General features: G+C 42.5%; 2 protein-coding genes across 2 annotated transcripts in view; one reads left to right on the top strand and one right to left on the bottom strand.

Moving 5' to 3' along the window:
- LOC112675239 (storkhead-box protein 2) overlaps positions 1-21350 on the top strand; it is a 556032-nt gene that overhangs the window by 308143 nt on the left and 226539 nt on the right. The window lies entirely within an intron of this gene.
- Positions 11171-21350, bottom strand: part of ENPP6 (ectonucleotide pyrophosphatase/phosphodiesterase 6) — a 112300-nt gene continuing 102120 nt past the window's right edge. The window contains exons 7-8 of the mRNA XM_025471835.3: positions 19369-19492; positions 11171-14694 (exon numbers count right to left, since the gene is read on the bottom strand). Of these exons, the coding sequence (XP_025327620.1) occupies positions 14489-14694; positions 19369-19492 (330 nt within the window). The 3' untranslated portion in view covers positions 11171-14488. The remainder of the gene's footprint in view (positions 14695-19368; positions 19493-21350) is intronic.

Raw genomic sequence — 21350 nt, 5'->3', positions numbered from 1 at the left:
GTTTTCTTCTGCCCTGAATTTTGTGTTTGAAAAGTGTTTTTCATTATAAATTACCTCCTCTTTCTTGCTTACATAGCTAAAAAAAAAATTTTTTTTGGTCTTAAAATCTGGTATTTTCTGCTTTTGATATTCACAGTTCTGGTTGACACTCTCAGGTATGTGAAGTGTTCCTTCAGACTACGGTGTCAATTTTTCCTTAATTTATTTTCTTTAATTTGCTTTGTAGTTTAAAGATTTGTTCCATCCCTTTGCTTTCAGTTTCTTCTTAGATTCCTATTACTGTATGTTACATTCCTATTACATGTTTTTTACCTATCTTCAGTATTTTGTCACTTTCTCTCGAATCTTTTAATCTCTTAATTTAATTTTGATTTTTAAAAATTTCTCCTTTTACCTTTCTCTTACTTTAGGAATATTACCTGTTGTATTAACTTTTTGCTCCATCTAGTTTAGATTTCAGTTCTGAAATGATTCTTCCTTGTCTCTTATTCTTTAAGTTTAATCCTTTCTTAGTTTTTATAATTTGATTTATGTTGTTCTTTCATATCTCATATTGTTTTCTTCATGTATTTTAGCTCATCTCGAAATAGTAAGTAATGGTTTTGATCTGTTTTGTGATTAGACCTTTCTAACATATTTTCATTGATGGTTGCACTATTATTCTGCTTGTATCATTTCAATATGGTATCTTAGTATGAAATTTGACTTTAATATTTCTCACTTTTTATATGAAATTGGTTTTTCTACACTTTAGGAGATGTGGTTCAGGATTATTTTTTAAATTTCATATGGTATCTTTTGTTGGTTCCATGTAATACTAAAAATATGGAGGCTTGCTTTCTTAGAATTCCTGGCTCTTTTTTCCTGCCCTACTTATCTGAACCTTCTATTTCCCTCATTTCTATTGTCCCTATCTTGCCAGATTCTGATTGAATTCTAAGCAGATTCTCCTCAGCTTTGAGCCTTGTCCTAGAAGTGAGCCTTGGCTCATCAGTTTCAAGGATTCATGGTAGATAGATCTCACTCCTTCCCTCCGTTGGATTGGCCAAAACCTAGTCAGTCTCATCTGTTGACTTCAAATGGACATTTGTTGCTTTTCAGTGAATGACTATTTTAACCTTGTTCTTAGGTCCATCAGATGCTCCCTTGCTTCTGTCTCCTTCTTCCTTTGCAAACACTGGCATGATGCAGGTCTTAGAGGCATTAGTCATTTGTCCTCATCCACTTGAATCTTGGAGTTCCTGAAGATATTTTTTAACCTCATATTATTGTAAATGCCCATGGGTTGCTGATTTTGCTATCCAGTTGTCCTGCCTTGTTAATGTGGGGACTCAGAAGGATGTAAAAAAGCAAACTGTCATCTGCCATCTTCATTTTCCCAGAATCCTTCTCAACCTAAAGAATAATTTTAAGGGATGCCTGGATGGCTCAGTAGTTGAGCGTCTGCCTTTAGTTCAGGTTGTGATCCCTGGGTCCTGGGATCTAGTCCTGCATCGTGCTTCCTGCGGGGAATCTGCTTCTCCCTCTGCCTATGTCTCTGCCTCTCTCTCTGTGTCTCTCATGAATAAATAAAATCTTAAAAAAAAAGAAAAATTGTAAATGTGCTCAGAACTCCACTTCCACCTGTACTGTCTTGGTGCTCACCCATAAGCCACCATTTAATTTTCACATCTTTTTTTTTTTAATTTTTTTATTTATTTATGATAGTCACAGAGAGAGAGAGAGAGGCAGAGACACAGGCAGAGGGAGAAGCAGGCTCCATGCACCGGGAGCCCGATGTGGGATTCGATCCCGGGTCTCCAGGATCGCACCCTGGGCCAAAGGCAGGCGCCAAACCGCTGCGCCACCCAGGGATCCCTAATTTTCACATCTTTTAAGCAGCTTCCAGGCTTTTTGAGCTACCCACCTGGATTTTTGGTGAAGGTACCAATTATTGCTTTTGCTACTAATCTGATTATAAAGTTGCACAGGTTTTGAGATGGTTGCTCATGTTCACATATGACACATGGGGAAAGAGCACTGGGAAATAATTAAGGATCAATATTGTGAAACTGAATGAAGGAAACCTCATTTGAAATGGAGTCATGGGGCTAGCAGGGTGCACTTTCATGCACTATCACTCTTTGCAGCCCTTTACCTACCCAACAGGAAGAGACTGTAATTTACTACCCCAGCAGGTAAAGAAAGATTTTCTCTTTGCCTAGCAACAGCCCAGCCAATGAGAGACTGTCATAACTCAGCCAACGAGAAGCCACTCCAAACTTCCAGTTTACTCCAGTGAACTTTTTGTTTATAACAGCCCCTCCCAACTCCCCTTTCTCCTTTATAAAACAGTGTTCCCTTCCTTTGTTCTCTGGACTTGCCCATAGTTTTGCCATGGCTCGCATGTCACAAAGTGGAACTCTATTCCTGGATGGACCCATTTTTGCTGGTAAAATAACTAAGTTTTATTTTATTTTTTATAAAGAGTTTATTCATTTATTTGAGAGAGAGGCAATAAGAGCACCAGTGGGGTGAAGGGCAGAGGGAGAAGCAGATTCTCCTTTGAGCAGGGAGCCTGATGCTGGGGCTCAATCCCAGGACCCTGGGATCATGATCTGAGCCAAAGGCAGATGCTTAACTGACTGAGCCACCCAAGTGCCACCTAACAATTTTATTTTTAAGGTCAACAATGTACAGAAAACTGTGTAAGTGAGAAAAATAACAAGACAATTGTTAATTTAGGAAAAACACATGGCTATTGAGAGAAGAGATAATATAGCAAAGTAAACAATGTCGACACAATAATATTCTAAACACTGGTGATCACTGACTAAAACCTGTGAAAGAATCACAGGACATGAAGGCAGGTACAGTGGGCCCAAGAATTCAATAGAAACTGTCTAAAAGCATAGAGATGGTGTTGTCAACATAATGGTTACAGATAGAATATGGAGATAAATATTAGAGAGAAAAAACTGCTGAAAGATCAAGCCTAGGACTGTGAGCCTGGAATCAAGCCCAGAGGACTAAAAAAAGGACAAAGCACGGGGTTGCTGTTTTTCGTTATCATCCCTTTCACACCTTTTGATTTTTAAAACATGTGCATGCATTACTACTTTGTAAGTAACTTGGAAAAACATTTGAAAATCCATGCTGGATTAAAGGTTATTATGCTTATTTTTCAAGATTCTTATATACAGTGTCAGATTGTTCTCAGAAGGACATGCTAATTTCATGTGATAAAGTCATGTCTTTCCTGATGTGTCCTCCCAGGTGAGTGGACATCCCCCTGACATCTTCTCACTCCAACTGTTAAAAACAACTTTTCCCAGTGTGGGAGGCAAAAATAGGATCTTATTTATTTGCAATTTTGATTACATGTGAAGTTATAGAATTATTATACATATATTATATAACATGTATATTTTGTATATAGTATAGAATTATGTTGTGTTTATTAAACATTTGTGAACAGTAATCTGTGCCCTTTATTGGTTTATTTACTGAGATCTTAATGATTTTCTTACTGAGTCAAATGAGTTTTTTTTTTTTTAAAGATTCAGGATTTTTGCAATTTATCACATTCACTAATTCTTTTCAGTGTGTTTTGGTGGTGGTTTGGGAATCAATTTGACTTAACTTTGTTTCATTTTTGACGTACAGAAATGTAAAAATTGTATGCTGTCCTTTATGATTGTTATCATTGTTCTTAAGCTTTAAAAGTTCATCTTCCCCTGTCCCACCACCCAACCGGGATCTGAAGGTTTGATGACTAACATTTCACTACTACACTTGCTTGGGGTAACAGCCTTTTGCTGGGGTAGAGACGTTCTATGTTTAAATGGAAAGAAATAGAGGATGTTTATGTTTCATCACAGCAAAATCGCATATAGTTATGTGTGACCTTCAAAGCCTCACAAATGTATCCTCCATGGATCTGCTGGCCCTTCCCATCCTCTCTGGACTCCTGGCAACCGCAGCTCTGTTTTGCATGTGTCACTGAGCTGGCACCTGAGAGCACCCAGGATGGCCTTTTCCTACAAAGTAACAGGTCTGACCTTTCAGGATACAAAATTTCTGCATTGAGTATTTGCGTAGTAAACTTTACTGACCCTACATGGGCTTCCCAATGCTAAGTTGTCCGGTCCCTGCTGGACTTACAGTCACTCAGTGTTAATTTAATCACTGGACTTGATTTTCTTAGTTCAAACTGATCAGTAAACCAGGTGAGACAATTTCCCCCAAAGACAGATTACATTCATCCTCCACAGCATGTCCTATGTTGTGGCCTCAAACAAGGCCTATTGCTCTACTGGCCATACTCTCCCAAAAACTGTGTTCTGGCTACACCAAGGGACCTGCTTCCTGTTTGGCCTGTAGATATTTCTGATTAAGATTAGTTGCAAGCAATCCATAGGAGGCTCTAAGTAATCTGTGATCCACGGGAGGGAGAGTGTTCATCCTCATTGTGGCCTGGTTCAAAACCGAAGCCATTTTCTAGCTGATTTTATTACTTTGATCTTTATTATAAAGCACTAAAGAACTTCCAGCATACTGACGGAGATGTGTTTTTTGTAATATAGCAGAATACAATAAATTTCCTAGTCTAGATGAATTCTACTATTAAAATTAGGCCAACCATACAGGCTCCCTTGGGATCCTTAAAAGGCCCTAGTCTCTACTCACATTTTTCTTCTTTTATCACATTTTTTCTTACTCTTGGGTGCTTTTTCATCTCTTGTGGAACATTAGAATCACTTGGTGAGATTAAAAATTACCAGTACATGAGCCCCCTCCATACAAGAGTCAGAATCCCCAGGGCTGGGGCTGGACATCAATCCTTTAAAACAATTCCTCAAACCTGGGTGGCCAGGTTTGAGAACCTGTGGCCCAAATTAAAAACTTGAATTTGGGGATTCCTGGGTGGCTCAGCGGTTTGGCGCCTGCCTTTGGCCCAGGGCGCGATCCTGGAGTTCCAGGATCAAGTCCCACGTCGGGTTCCCGACATGGAGCCTGCTTCTCCCTCCTCCTGTGTCTCTGCCTCTCTCTCTCTCTCTCTCTTTCTCTCTCTCTTTCTCTATGTCTATCATGAATAAACAAATAAATCTCTAAAAAAAAAAAAAAACTTGAATTTGCCAAGGCTGTTACACAACGCACATCCATAAGCATAGTATTCTGTCTTAGGAGCTTATAGAGGCCGTATAGTATGGGCTTTGGGGTCATCAGTGGCAGCTCCAGAAACAGGGTGAGAGATCTTGGGGTGTCAGCGCATGGCAGGTGGTTCCTATGAGAAGGTCTGAAGCTATTTGCAAGACAAGCTCCCTACTTTGCCTTGAGAGAGTGCCAGCGGAGACTGGTGATCTAGGGCAGGTTAAGTAAGCCAGTGCTTCTCCCCCAGAGTCATGCTGACCTGCATCTGTCTTTCCTAGCTGTGTGACCTTGGGCAAGTCATTTACTCTTTAGGCTCCTTGGTGGCCTACAATAAGCAAGGGACCTTGTGTATAAAATGCGTTTCATAAACCAGGCACCAAACAGGTAGGCAGGCGCTGGTTTTAGAGTTGCAGATGCAGAGAGCAGCCTGGATCCTGGAATGCTCGAATCTTCCATAAGCCATTTACCACTTCATGCAGATTCCCAACAATGGTTCGGGGAAATAATGTTTACTGCTCAAATACCTTTTGCTTTGTTGAAATGGACTCTGATAAGCTTCCAGAGTTCCTTCTGCTCCTTTCATTTAAGAGCAGGCAAAATGGGTTCCTTGTCTCCTTTTTTCTACCCTTCCAATCCCCCCACCCCATCCCAGTCCTGTGCCTCAGGCCCTTGTCACCAACTGTGGGAGTGAAGGGGTGCTTCTGGAACACTTTTGTCCCCGGATGTAGCAGAAATTCAGCTCCTGCTTGTCCCCTGACACCACTCTGAGGCCAGATGATCCTAAAGCAGCCGAAGGGCAGGAGAGAGAAGAGAGGTATAAACAAGACTGCCCAGGAAGGGGCTTCTTAAACACCCCTCCCCTCCCTCTGGAAGCTCTTCTCCACTTCCCCCTGCCACCCACTGCCCATTTTTCCGAAGCAAAGGCAAATCGGACTCAGAAGGCGTTGGAAGGAGGAAACGGTAATTGGGATCCTTTCTCTTCTTCCATATGCTATGTCTTGGGTGTTCAAGGCTCTGAACTCCCTTCTGTTGTCTCCTCCAAGCCTAGGGAAGCGATAGTACAAGTGTGTTAGTCTTGTTGAAAAGTCAAATTAAACGTGGTGAAGACAGAGCTAATTTATCTTTTCTTCCTTTCTTCCCATCTGTTCCACTTCCCCTTGTTCATGGTTAAGAGGGGGCCTGCTGAAAAGCTGAAAGAGAAACGCCTGCCCTCTGGATCCCGTGTCACATAGCTAGTCATTTGTCAAACCCTGCTCCTTTCTGCAAAACCTTCCTGCACCTGGCTCTTCCAAGCCCTCACTGCTATGAGAAGCTCTGTCCAAACTCTGGGGTATCTTCTGATTAGAGTGTCCTACCTTCTTCACTCTGTACGTTCCTTCCTTCTTTCATTCAATAATTCATTCATTTATTCTTCAGACAATTATCAGCTATTTTGAGGTCGACCTCATGGGTGCTGCACACTTTGTTTGAGGGCTCCCAAAATGAGAAGACACGATCCCACCATTCTGCTTCACCTACAGCCTGGTCAGAGAAAACTTGCAAAAAAATACCACACTACAGTGTGACTTGCTTTGTAATAAATGAAACAATAAGAGGACATGAAGGTGCAAAGGCTTCACAGAGAATCCAGGCCATGAAAGGTACGTATAAGTCCACTAGAGTGAGAAGGGGCGTGCTGGACAGAGGGCCAGTGTCAGAGTCACGGTGCTCAGCTGAGGATTTGATACGGAACACGGAGAGATGCAGGGAGACGCCAAACCATGGGAGTGGTTTGGAAGCAGGGTTTGGAATTGAATTCTAGAGGAAGGAAAGACACAAGGGTGGTTTTTAACCAGGTGAGTAACATGATCATCCTTGCTTTTGCTGAGGGTTAATTATACAGAGAAGGCAAAGAGCAGATCACAGAGGGGACATCCAATGGGAGAGAGTAAGATGCCAAAGGAGGCAATGGATGAGGTGCCCTCAGGAGCACAAGCAAGTGAGCTTCTGGCTTCCAGCTCTCAGTTCTAGAGCAGATGCCTTCTTTCATTGTGTGGTTCCTGTTTTCTCTGAAATTCTCTCTATGCATTGCCTGTAGCAACCGAAACATTTCGTTCCACAGAACGGAGAATTCAACTCTGCTCAAAAATGGAAGAAATTAAATGATTACATTGTAAGTTCAGTGAGGACAGTAATGGTATCTTTTCTTCAGTGTGTTCCCAAACATTCACAGTACCTTGTATGAAAGAGGGGCTCAAGAAATCTTTGATGAGCTGGATTGGCTCCAAAAGCAATATGAAGGGTATATTAGTGTCCCATGACCGCTGTAACAAACCACCACAAACTAGGTATCTTAACAGAAAGGCAGCCTCTCATAGTACAGAGGCTAGAAGTCTGAAATCAAGGGGTCAGCAGCGCCACGCTCCCTCTGAAGGCTCTCGGGGAGGATCCTTCCTTGCTTCTTCCAGCCACTGGTGGTTGCTAACAATCCTTGCTGTCCCTTGGCTTGTACATACCAGCATTCCAGTCTCTGCATCTGCTGCCATGTGGCCTCTTCTCCATATCTCTGGTTCTAAATTTCTCTCTTCTTACTAGAAAACCAGTCATCGGTGTAGGGTCCCCCTAATCCAGTATGACCTCATATTGCTTGATTCCATCTGTAAAACTCTATTTCCAGATAAGTTCACATTCATAGGTACCAGGGATTGGGGCTTGGACATATCTTTTTTTTTTTCTGTTTTTGGAGTGAGGTGAACAGTTCAGCGCATAACAAAGGGTGTGGTATGTGCTATTCTTCTATGTCTAGCAGTCTGAACTTACTCTGAAGGGTCTCATTCTATGTGGGGCAGATTGTCCCCAAGGAAGCTCCAGAACTTCAAATAACTGTGTGACATAGTCAGTATGCTGTTTTTTTTTTTTTAATTAGACATCCATTCTTCAAAAGTCTGAGAACCTACTATGTGCCTGACTCTGTTCCAGAATCTAGATATGCAGAGGTGAATAAGCTGGACCAGGACTCTGCCCTGATGAAATATAATTATTTGACTGTGTTTTAAACTTGCCAAGAGTATAACTCTGTTGGCAATTACATAACTAAAAAGTTTTTTTTTTAAAGGAATGAAAATCATTATTTTGCCAAGAGTTAAGCTAAGACTCACAGTTGGGAGAATGTCATTTCATAGAACTATGCCGTATCTACAAGGGCTTCTGGCAAAAATGTGAAACCCATTTGGAGTGCCCCAAGTCCGAGTGCAGCAGAGAGGCCAGGGAAGCCAGGTGGGCTCAAACAAGGGCAAAGTGAAGTGAGCTACCTGGAGCTCGTTTCCAAGGGCCAAGTTACAGGCAGTTCTGTGTGGCCTCACCATGGATCAGGCCACACTGGGTGCTCCTGAATCACTTTGGTGACCTTCAGAATCACCAGAGCGATCCTCCTTAAGAGCCTGTCCCAGCCCAGTGAACGTGCTGGGTGGCAAAGAGAAGAAAAGTCCTAGCAGGTGTTTAGTGTTCAGGGAACTGACTCCAGAACTACTGTGGATTAGTCTCTGTGCTTTTGGGCTTGACGCATCATTTGCTTCCCTTTTTGTAGGCTGCAGAGCACTTACAGGTGCAGTGCCTTGGTGGGCCAATCTGTGTGATTCAAAGGTGTGGCACTATAAGCCAAATTGTTCAAATTACAAGAAAGGTGATGTTTCACTCTCCACCTACCAAACCCTGGGTCTACCTCAATTATATACAAAGTTAGGAAGCAGAAATGCTAATTATTAGGGTCCCCTCAAATCCTGACCTTCCAAAGAAGGAAGGGAGGGAGGGAGGAAGGAAAGAAAGAAAGAGGCAGGGAGGGAGGGAAGGAAGCTCTCTGCTTCCAGGAAAACTATAATCTAGTGAGACAGAGAAGAAAAATGTAATTGTTTCCATATTTAGCATGCAAAACAAACTCATTCAAAATAGAATGTGTATGAATTCAAGGAAATAGAAATAAAGAATAACTGTGAGGTGCAACATTTCTCAGTGCTAAAGGAAAAGCAAGATAAATAATGACTTAGGAAAAGTGGGGTTAGATAAGAATATCAGAGGTGAGATTAAAATGGTGAAGCAGGAGCTTTAAAAAGTACGTGTGATTTCTGTGTGTGGGGAAGGAGGGAGCAGTTATAAAAATGGGGGGAAATGCAATATAATGCAAAGTCACTTATACATTCAACAAATATCCATTGAATACCCATTGTGTGCCAGGCACTTTGCTGGGTGAATAAGATAGACACTGTCACTACCCTTCTCAGTGGAAATTCCAGTGAAAAGCAATATTAAACAAGAACCTTAATTATTGTATGATTAGAATTTTGATCAGTATGACAAAGAACCACAGGGTGTGTTATGTGCAGCTAGTCTGTAGAGGGAAAGACCTCCTATAGCGGAGGTCTAGCCTAGTCAAAGGGAGTATGAGGAAACAACACTGTATTGCATATCCACTCTTGTGTAACCTGAAGCACAAAAAAATTCACATTTCTGGAGTGATTATTTTTTTAAAGTGTTTAGGTCCAACAGAATAATTTTCACATTTCTCTAAAAAGTCAATACGCTTTGCAATAAACAATTATGGGACAACTGGATATCCACAGGCAAAAAATGCATTAGCATCACTTCCTCACACCATAAACAAAAAATTAACTCAAAGTGGATCATAGACCTAAATATAAATTAAAACTGTAACACTCCTAGAATAAATTAAAGGAGTAAATCTTCACCATCTTGGGCCAGGCAAAGCCTTCTTGGATAGGTCATGAAAGCACAACTGATAAAAGGAAAAATAGATTAATTGGACTTTGTCAAAATTAAAAACTTGTGCCATGAAGGATACTATCAAAGTGAAAAGAAAACCCAAGGTATGGGAAAAATTTTTTTGCAAAATATATATCTGCTAGGGGACTTGCATCCAGAATATATCAAGAATTCTTACAACTCAATAATAAAAAAGCAAAAATCCAGTTTAAAAAACTGGGCAAAGGATTTGAATGAATATTTCTTCAGCAAGGATTTGCCAATGGCTAATAGGCACATGAAAAGATACCCAACATTATTCACTGTTAGAGAAATGCAAATCAAAACCACAATGAGAGCTCACATCATGCCTGCTAAGATGGCTAAAATAATAATAATAATAATAATAATAATAATAATAATAATAATAAAAGACATGATTCCAAGTGTTGGTGAGGATGTGGAGAAACTTGCACTCTCTTACACTGCTGGTGGGAATGCAAAATGGTGCAGCCAATTTGGAAAATGGTCTGATAGTTCCTCAAAAGTTTAATATGGAGTTAGCATATGACCCTGCAATCCTACTCCAGGTATATTCTCCAAACAAATGCAAACATATGTCCACAAAAACTCCTACATGAATGTCCAGAGTACCAATGTTCATACCATTAAGTGAGAAAAAAAACCAATTGTCCATCAACTAAATAATGGATAAATAAAATGTACCCACTCCATACATGGAGTATTATTTGGAAATAAAAAAAACGAAGTACTGATTCATGCAAAAACTTTGAAACCCTTATGCTGAGTGAAAGAAGCCAGCCACAGAAGACAGCATAGTGTTATTCCATTTTAATGAAATACTTCAAATAAGCAAACCTGTAGAGACAGAATGTAACTTAGTGGTGGCCCAAGGAGGGTGGTGGTGGTGGAGTGGGTGGGTGGGTGGGCAGGAAATGGGGACTGACCCCCTAAGTCTTGTGGATATAGAGTTCTTTAGGGGTGGTAAAAATGTTCTCAAATTGTGGTGATGGTTGCACAATTCTGTGACTCAACTCAAGCTGATGACTTGTACACTTTAAGTGGATAAATTATATGAATTAAATTTTGGTAAAGCTATTATTCTAAAAGTAAATATGCTTAGTATATTCAAAATCTAATCTCCCTTCCTTCTTCCTTCTTTCCTTCCTTTTTTCCTTCCTTCCCCCCAACATCAAATTCATAAGCCTGGGACTGAATATGTTTAATCCATGGATCAAAGGATAATTATATCATCAATTGAGTGTAAGAAAAGACAGCAAGCCAAAAATGAATCATTCTTTTAATTTGTGGAACTATAGGCAAAGAGAATATCTGAGGTGTAAGCAGGTCTCCTTAATGAGATTTATTCTTTTTTTCATTCAACACATATTTATGGAACATTTATTAAACATTTGAAGCACTGCACTAGGTGCTATTTTATGATTTCAAAGCAACACACACACAAGTACATTTTTCACAGCATACACCTGAGACCGAGTTTCACATGTTTTTTAACCAGTCTGTCAAGGCTACCACCTCCCTTCCTTCTAGCAAATAGTTTACAAGAGCTGACTTTGGTCTATCACAAATTGTTTAAAAAGATTAAACACACAACCACATTAGGAAATCTCTTGATATTTACAGAAATGCAAAAACACTTTTTTAGAAAATTCATAAAATATGTCTATGAGTTTGTTTGATAACACTCTTGGAAATCTTAGACTCATAGGAATGGGATGGAGAGAAGCCAAGTTTGCCCCTTTGGGTGCTTCTCTCCATCCCTGGGGCTTGCAGATCTGCTTTGGTTTAGAGAGAGCTGAAGCTTGACCCGGCTGGGACCAGTAGCCGATGCCAGTCCAATGGCCTCTGGAGAAACTGGTGGATTATGAAACTGCTCAAGTCTACCAAGGTCAAACCAGAACCCTTTTCACCTTCAAGCAAACCCAAACCTATAAGTGTTGCCCGAGGTCCCACCCAGATCCCCTGAATCTACATCTCTGGCAGCAGGTCAGATGATACCTATAATCCCAGAAGTTTCCAAAACGGCCGTCAGTGACTGAACTCAGATCAATGTGCATTTCCAAGTTCTCTTTAAAAGTAGAAAGAGTTGGGACTCTCTAATCAGAGCTCTTTGAGACGAGAAGCAATTCCCTGGGCCTGTGCAAATTTATGCTTAGGTCTTCAGAACTAATTGAATTGGGTTTTGGAAATTAGACACTGGGCAGGGAAAAGTAGCCATTCATCTCATCTTTAAGGTAAGGATCATTCCTTTGGTTTATCTTCAGTATTTTCAGGTCAACCCAATTATCCTCCCCCCAGAATTAGCAGTGAAGTCGCAAAATAATCCAGGAGAAAAGGCGTCTACATGTACGAGATTTTACTCCAAAGGAACAGAACACGTTTAGAGAAAGAATTTTCCTGGGGAAAAAATGTAACTTTAAAATAAAGTTTTAAAATAAAAATCAAAGGGAAAACATTCTAGCCAAATAATTAGGCTGCTAAAATGTATGCATTACTTTAGAAAAAAGTTTTTTTCTCCGCTTAGTGTCTGAATTTTCTTTATTCTTTACCAATATTCATGATTCCAAATGTATCTTACTCTTATTCATCTATTTAAGATTATTTATTAGCTACACTTTGTCAGACAAATATCTGAGATTTTGGTGTGTAACTTGAAGTTTTTAAAGATGAGTGAGGGGGAAAGGGTAGAACAGAGCAAGAAAGGCAAATGTAAGAGCATGTGCGTGTTTGTACTCTTTTGATTTTGATGATCCACTTTGAACTGAATCACTTGGATATCTTCTCTAGCGATCCTTCCTTCATAAGGCAGGAAGGTGGGCTCCACTGAATTCATCAGGACACCGTCCTTTCGGGAGAAAGGACACTTTGAACAATGGATGCCTTTCAACAGCCACCGCCCAATGTTCTGAGAGCACCAGTTTGCTTTCAGCCAAATAACAAAGGCTGATTTGCCTTCTTTCTAATTGATTCGATGGTTTGTTGGCACTTATAAAACATATTACATAAATCCGTAGAAATCTTTTGTGATGACAAATTTGGCATATATATATATATATGTATATATATATATACATATATATATATATATTTTTTTTTTTAAGTAGTGATTTTTTGCTCTCATGATTTAAGGTGCTGAGATGCTCCCAGCCTTCTCGGATCAGGGTGAGTGACGTTCATTTCTCAAGGCAAACACTATAAAAGGGCTTCATTATCCTGTGGGGACCTGATGTGCTGTGTCTTCCTGACAGTCTCTTTTGCAGCTGTGCCCCATTTAGTGCAAACTCACTGTTAATGCAACGATATGTGTATGTGACTCTGATCACTTAAACATGCAGTTATTCTTTGTTTCACCGCAAGATTTCCTACAGCAAATCTGGATGACTAAACTGAAAACATTCAAACTCCGGCTCAGTGGCTCTTAGGGGTTTCCAAAAAATGTAGGCCCCTGAGGTGGCACTTCGACCAAACTGTTTCCTAATCAAATGGCTAATTGGTTAGTGACCAAGGGTTCCATCGTGTCCCCCCCCCTCCCCACCCCACCCCCACTCCCACTATTTTCCTTGGGATTCTGGGTCCCGCAGGGTACGCTTTGCTGGGATTATTCAACAGGCCTTGCTCCAGACTCCTGGTGCATAGAACTTATGTTTAATGCTCCACCATTCCAAGCAGAGAACGGAGACTTCTGCAAAACATGTCCACAAGTCATCAGCAAGATGTGTAATGACTGTATCCGACTGTAATGATAGGCCAGGTTTTGCTATAGGCTGTCTGTCTGGGGATCATTAGTCCACCCACACATGCAGGGCCTGCCATGTTGTGACAGACTTGTGATAAGCCTCACAGAAGCCTGGGTCCACTGCAAACTTTTCTGCCCCTCAAGGCAAGGGAGAAATTTTTCTGCACTCAAGACTGGCAGGGCACCCACATTTTTCCCCTTGTTCTATGAGTTCTTCAATCCTTAGTGCTTTTGATTGGTGGTCCAAGCTAAAATATGCCTTTTCTGGGACTTGGTATAAAATGAAAAAACTCCATGAGCTGGACCATGAGCTGGACCATAAAAACAGCTATTGTTTTTATATGGACTTCCTTTTTCTGGGATGGAAAAAGTACAGGATTGTGGCCATAGACCCCAAGGATGGCTTCTGGGTGTGGACCGTACACAGACGAGGGCCTGCTTTGTGCAAGGCAGGACAGAGAGGAGCCCAAGACTCCATGCAATATCCACTTACAGTCTTTTTGCCCCAGGGATAGGCTCCTACTCAGACAGTTCATCTGAGTAACTGCAGGAAAAGGATGCAGAAATGACATATAGTTAAACCAATGAAAAGCTAGAGTTTTCCTTACTTCCAGAAAAAATAAAGCTTGGGGTTTTTGGTGCTTTCTTTTCGTTCTTTTCTTTTCTTTTTTTCCTTTTTTTAAGAAGTAAGGACTTTTATGTATGGAATCATCCAAGAACAGTATATTTACAATTTTTGTGGCCTTGATTGTGTTAATGAAGCTATTATTCAAATAGAAAATGAAAACTGCCCCACCGTGGAGGCACACTTGGCTGAGTGTTTGGAAACGACAATAGCAGCATCTATGCAAATAGTAGGAGGAGAATCAAGACCAGAACACAGCTGCTCGGTTGGACAGACAGAGCCGAGCTGGCCTGGTCTTTCAGCATGCACATCACCCTAGACCAGGACCCATTGTTGGGCAGGGGAGTGATGCCTGCCACGTTGCACATGACGTTGTAGACATCCACGGATTTGATTGGAGCAGCTCTGAAGTTGGATTTAAAATCTGCAAGGGAAAGGCAAGCAAACAAGTTGTCACAGCCACTTCCTGGGCAGAAAGGGGCTGAGCCACAGCACAGGGAATTACACTCGGGCTCCAGGCAGCTTTGGGACTAGAAATCAGCTGTCGATGGGGCATGGCCAAGTCATTGTGAACTTGGGAAGGTATCTAGAAGGGGTATAGCTTATAAAAGGAAGCTGCTTTCTATGCCTCATGGAGATGAGTTTCTTTAAAAAGACAAATCAGCAGACCGTCTTTGTGAGAAACTGTGGTCCCTTTCTGACAGCAGAGCTATCTCGGAGAGGCAGAAGGGCATCTCCATTTTTGCTGCTGATTCCTGCAGAGCACTGGAGAGCAAGTGTGGTCACAGAAGGTTGACTGTCTTGTTGAGCTCCTCAAACCCCAATCACACGGTATGCTTATCTTACAGGACATCTATCTAGCAACAACTGGTTGGCCGGGGCCCCCATAGCCACTCAAAAATATTTCTTCATTTTCCTGCCACATCAAGGTCTCAGGGCTTTAATAGAACGTGAACCTGTAGGGTTTCCTCTGTGCTGCCTAACTCAGAAGCAAGAGCAGTGGTTTCTTAAATATGTTTGGAAAATCAACTGAATACTCCTTTAGAGTCTTTCACTGGCAGATAAAATAACTTAGCCGAGTGGAATGTTTTCCAGCAAACTGGTATTGGAGCTAGGGACCCAGATGAAGGCTCTGAGAGCTCTGGTGGACAAGAGTATTGTGCTTCCACCCAGAGGCTGCTCCAGGGGTGATGCAGGAATATAAAGGTCAGGGCTAGCTGGTCACAGCACAGGAAGTACAGAGGGGTTTCAATCAAGAGAGTGCACCTTTGCCTTCTCTACAGGAGGCAGAGAAGAGGCTGGATGCGAAGTACTTGTCTGTTCAAAGAGTGAGTATAAGAGGTTAGTAGTGTACATGGCAGTTTCCCTCATGGGCCCCAAACCAGAGTTCCATTGAGCTTGAATTCAAGAAGGAGAATTTATCCATCAATAAAGGGCTCTGCATGTATTTTTAGTTCGTGCAAGACTTTGAAAGGAAAAGGGTAGTTTGGGGGCTGTAAAGCCCACTTTTATTTTCTACCTTAGAAAATAATCCTTTATAATTGCTTTGCTAAAATGATCACACATACTTTATTTAAAAAGCAAACAAGCGCCAATGGCGACATAATCCAGAAGTGCCAACACCAAATCCTGCTCTTATATTAACCCTGAAATTACAAATACAGAAAGTCATATTCAGAAAGCTGCCATAGAATATGTTAGATCCGGGGCAACTTCCCAAATGATGGGTTTTGTTCACTTTGGAGAATTAATGTTGACTTTAGTATAAGAAATTAATAGGCTCTACAACCAGCCCACAGTCACTTACTTAGCTGGATAAGCTCAGGAAATGGGCATGAAAAAGGTACCATTTTAAACCATAGTTCCAAGCGTACCACATTCGCTCAATGACTGGTAGTTATTAATAAGCGTGTAGAATAAACACCCAGCAAGGGCAAACTAGGGACTGAAAATATTCATTTAAATTATTTGGATGGTTCAATTCACTTTTGAGGCAGGAAGGATAAGGAATAAGGCAATATCACCTCATGGTAAAAACTAGTTAAAATCCAGAACCTCCCTGGAGAAGAGCCTTAATAGCAAGGCAATTACGATTAGGTAAGAACAGTGGTCAGACTTCCCCAGAGAAGAATCAGCTGTGGTATGAGAAATCCATGGAAAGGTTGTCCCAGGAAGGTGGAAGCAACTCCTCTCTCTCCTTCCTACTTGGCATGGACTTGGACGTGACGACCACACTGCCCCAGCACCTGGTGACCAAGTCCTTGTGGGTGGGGAGGGTGTGTGGTTGGCAGACAACAGTAAACCCAACATATCCTTCCCCAGCCCTCCAAATACCCATGTCTTTAACATATGGCGGGAAGAACCGAGATCAAGCTCTGCTGACAAAAAAATTTTTTTAAATTAGAAAAGATTTTACATTGAAAAGTACAGAAGTTAATCCTATGCACGTAAGCAGGAAGGAGAATTGGGTTTCTGTCCCACCCCATCGGGTTCATGACTTCCTATGCTGCAGTGCTGGGACTTTGGGCCCAATGACTAGAAGATCCAGGCTAGAATGAGAGCTTCTAGAAAATTCCTGCACAGCGAAACAATGCCAGATCCAGTTGCGGAGGACCTGGCCGAGCTCTGCTAACTCAAGGTGGCATTTTTGCACCTGGGCTGGGAATCCAGGTTATTTCCATGAATTTAAATTTTGTGGATATTGAAACTGTTTCTCCTAAAGAGAAGAGGTTCTGCTAGCCCATGCCATGCCTGGCCACCTTGGGCTGCTTTCCGGGGGAGGCTTGCTAGCTCACAGGCAGCTCACTGAATCACACTCCTGCTGTCTTATCTTAAAATGTGGAGTTCTCCAGGGCAAGATTAGGTTGTTCAAATTAGAAACTGGTATTAACCAGAGAGAGGCTATCTTCCAGAATTATTTCCTTTTCTTTTTGCTGGACCAGACTTACTGACGTCTAAAGCTGTATCTGGGCAGCCGCAATGATGCCCAGCTTCCTCCCTAAGCGAGAAGCGCATATAATTAATCAGGAGGGATGTACCTTTATCTCAAAGTGCAGCTAGATAGCTATTAAAGGCCTCACTCTTAGATTTCCTTCTGAGTAAACAGGCAGTGTGCAAAGCTGTTCAATCTTTCATGAGAATTGGAGCCAGAAACGTGATGGTTTGTGGGAGGCTCTCAAGGCAGTATCTGCCTGGAAACGTTTTTGCAATTGGCCCAGTCCATTTTCATCAGGGGTCATCTACCTGTCTATAAAAGACTAAGGCTTTTAGTTTTAAAGGAGCATATGATGGAGCCCTTTGTTGATGGACAAAGTTTCCCCTCTGAATTGAACTTTAAACTAATGTGGCTTTGGGTACTTTGTTTTAAAATTTTGGTTTGAGGCTAGATTTCCTTCCTCTTTATGCCCGAGACTCTTGTTTATAAACACTCCTTCAACTGACAACTGTTTGCATTCATGATGATTTCTCTCCTCTAAGGAAGAAGGAGGTGATGCTTTTGAATAGCACCCTGAAGTTTAATGTTCTTCCGTATAAAGGCCAAGGCCCTGGAAGGTCTCCAACCTCATCTAACCAACAGTTGACCTCAACAAAGTCCTTAAGGCTCCGTCCCACATTATGTTTTTGAACTCTTTGGAGAATTAATGTTGAATTTAGAGGTTATATTAATTAATGCTGAATAAGAAGTTATATCTGACCTGAGGGTTGGTTGCCAGGGAGCACCTGCTAACTATCATTGCTTGATGGCAATCCGCTTCAGCATCCTCTGAACTCTCTTAGACCAATGTTGTGAACCTAGTTAGCACTCTATAAATGCCTGCTGCTACTGGTACTGATGCTTACTTATTCAGGACTTGGGAACTTGGAGCACATGTGGGAAAGGATCTGGAGCAGTGTGTTCCCTAAGCTCAGGAGGCCAGGGGCTCCCAAGAAGAATGCAGAAATGGACACCCAATTGTTCTCAGCAGCTATTTTGTGGTAAATCACCCAAGGCAGATGGAATGAAAGGGGTTGACATGTATCTTTGTCTTGCTACATCAAAAAGAAGAGCAGACCTTCTAGGCATGACTACTAACCTATACTTTGAAAGGAAAGCATGGGCTTTCATGGGCTAAAACATTCTGATCTATGTTCAGAAAAATGGCATTTGGAATATGGATGTTGGGGTAGTTTATTACATATAGTAAGGAGAGTGGACAAGTAGTAAGAGAGAAGACCAGCTTATGATCCTGTCAACTGACGGTTGATAGCTGTTGACTGTCTCTCCCACATCTACTTTAAAAAAGAAAGAAGGAAAAAAGAAGAAGGAAAGAAAGAAAGAAAGAAAGAAAGAAAGAAAGAAAGAAAGAAAGAAAGAAAGAAAGAAAGAAAGAAAGAAAGAGGCATTTGGGTCATAGAATGATCTCCAGAGTGTTTGACAAATTTTTCCACAATGTGAATTTACAGTCCTCTGTCAGTTAAAGCAAATGACCAAATAGACCCTTTACATCTTCCCTCTATTCCAGCCTCAGAAGTTTATCTGGTCTAGGATGGCAGAGTAAATTTCCTTTCATCCAAGATACCCCTGGGCCTTCTGGCTCATTCTCAAAGTCAGTCTCAAGGTCATTTTCCAGGCTAGCTTTGAGCACATCCCAGCTTCTGGTTAGGCCCTAAACTGAATGACCCCACTGAGGTGGGTGCTCTAGACAGGAACTGTGGAAGAGTCAGACCCTGTGAAGCGATCACGTCAACTCTGAGACTCACAGCTGTCAGCAACCTGGGGTCTGATAAGCTTTCCTGGACATCAGATAGCTGTGAAATAACATTTTGATGAATTAAGTCAAAAATGAATCACAAACATGTGGAATACATTTTCTTCACTGCACTCAAGATTTAAAATTTACAAGGAAAAGTATTTGGCCACATTTGCCAAACCTAAGAAGCATTTGAAAGCAAGCCAGCCAGCCAAAGATGTTTCATGGAGACCAGCTGGGTTTGCTCAGCTTTGCTCATAAAGAGGGTCCATAAAGAAATCACCTCGGCCTTTATTAGTGCTATCGGCCCCTACCGGAGACACTTCCTTGGGAACAGAGGACAAAGAATTGGGTCATTTCTTGCCTACCGGGTCCAAAGGCCAGGAAGATGCCACGCATGTCCATGAGCTCGTTGTCATAGCCGTGCCACCCGTGCTGCCAGCCTTCCCTCCTGCCAGTGCTGTTCATCCAAAAAGGAAGTGTCTCTCGATTCTGAAACCAAGCAAGGCAGTTATGTCACACCGTGCCCCAACCATCGTGAGGAGTGAGCATCTGGCCCAAACTACCCCCCAGTGTAAGGATTTCCTCCTCAGCATTCTCGACTGGGGTCATCCAACCTCAACTGGATCTCTTCCTACTCAGGTAGCTCAGACCTCTGGAGGCAGCCCATGAAATTGCCAGAGAGCTCTGGTTATAAAGGTATTTTCTTACACGAAGCAGAACTGTACCTCGTAATCAGTTTTAAAGCCACTAAATATATCACGTTAGAGACAGAAGGGATGTTAAAGTGTATCTGTGGTACAGTGAAAAATATATTTGGCCTTTGTCCCAGGTTCCTGGCCCAGAGCTCTTAAAACCCTTGGAATTTCCAGAGTGATGGAGGTTTCTTCTGTTTATTCATAATGGGTCCCTTTTTCCCCTACCTGAGTGTATGTTAATGAGATGGCTGACTGGTGGCTCCAGAAGGTCACTGGAGGAACCAACCATGTGATGGAGACGTCCTCTGACCTCTAGGCCTGCATTCAGTCTTGTGGCCCATGATGGAGTCACCCATGCCTAATGCAGTGAAACCCGCATAAAAATCCTGGAGCAACGTGGTTCGGGAAGCTTCTGGATCATTGGACAAATTGATGTGCTGGGAAGGCTGTGACCCCAAAGACAGCATGCATGCTCTGTGCCCCTCAGCCCCCATGCTTTGCCCTATGCCTCTCTTCCATTTGCTTCTTCCTGAGGTGTAGCCTCTGTAATAAAACTAACCATAAATAGAGCACATTTCAAACCTGAAAAGGCTCGTGAGAACTATCCAGTCTGCAGCCAAGCCGGACACTTGTGTGGGTAGCCTGGGGACCCAGGAGCTGGCAGCTGAAGCGGGGACAGTCTGGTGGGCCCGAGCCCCCTAACACGCGGGGCTGCTCTAACTCCAGGAGGTCTGTGTCAGAACCGAACTGAATTGGAGGACACCCGACTGCTGTCAGAGACTTACTGGAAAACACAGTGTCTGATCTAACCACCTTGTTTTTCACACAAAGCCTCGAAGCCCGGAGGCCTTTCTACCCACCCCATCCCACCCCCATCTTTCCTTTTTTCTAGCTCCACCCTCAGGAGCAGCTCGGGATAAAGGAGTCTCCTGCTGTCCACTTAGGCAAACATTTGAAGAAGGCACTGCTGTTCCTCTTCTCCAGGCCTTTTCCATCTTTGTTTCCACCAATAGTCTTCGTTCGGGATGGGCTCCAGAACCATCACTGCCCCGTCACCCTCTTAAAGGAACTCCATTTCCGTAGACTGCAGGTGCTTGCTTGTGCCACCGCTGTGGGTCCCGAGGAGCCACCTGGACACATTCCTAGCCCTTCAGCGCAGACTCTCACCATTCATGCCAGATGTTCCAACCTCTGCTGAGCAGGGCGTGAGATCACAGACATTTCAGATGCAGGAAGCATCTATTGGTCGTGCCCAATGCATGGCAGCAACAGTACCGGCAATGTGCAGGATGGCCCCTGAGAGTCATCATAGGGCCATCCGTTTAGTTCGCCAAGAGCCTGCCCTGACATTCACTTGATCGTCACCACATCCCAGTGTGGATGATGTCCTTTTCCCGGCTGTACAGTTGAAGGAACTAAGGCACAGAGAGGCTAAGGGACACCCCTAAAACCACACAGCTGTTGAGAGGCAGGGCTGGGATTGGAACCCGGGGAGTGTGTGCGGGGGGCTGTCTCCTGGTCCTTGTGCACCTTCCGCGACCCCACAGCTGGAGGTCACTGCAGTGCTCCTGCCTGTCCCTCGCCTCTCCACTCACCGAGCAGTGGCCAGTTATAGAGTATGGAAGAGGGGTTTTAAAATCGGATCCCAGGGT

Source organism: Canis lupus, chromosome 16, assembly GCF_003254725.2.
Source record: "Canis lupus dingo isolate Sandy chromosome 16, ASM325472v2, whole genome shotgun sequence".
Classification (NCBI taxonomy): domain Eukaryota; kingdom Metazoa; phylum Chordata; class Mammalia; order Carnivora; family Canidae; genus Canis; species Canis lupus.
The sequence above is the reverse complement of the archived record's forward strand: the minus strand, read 5'-3'. Positions and strand labels throughout refer to the sequence as shown.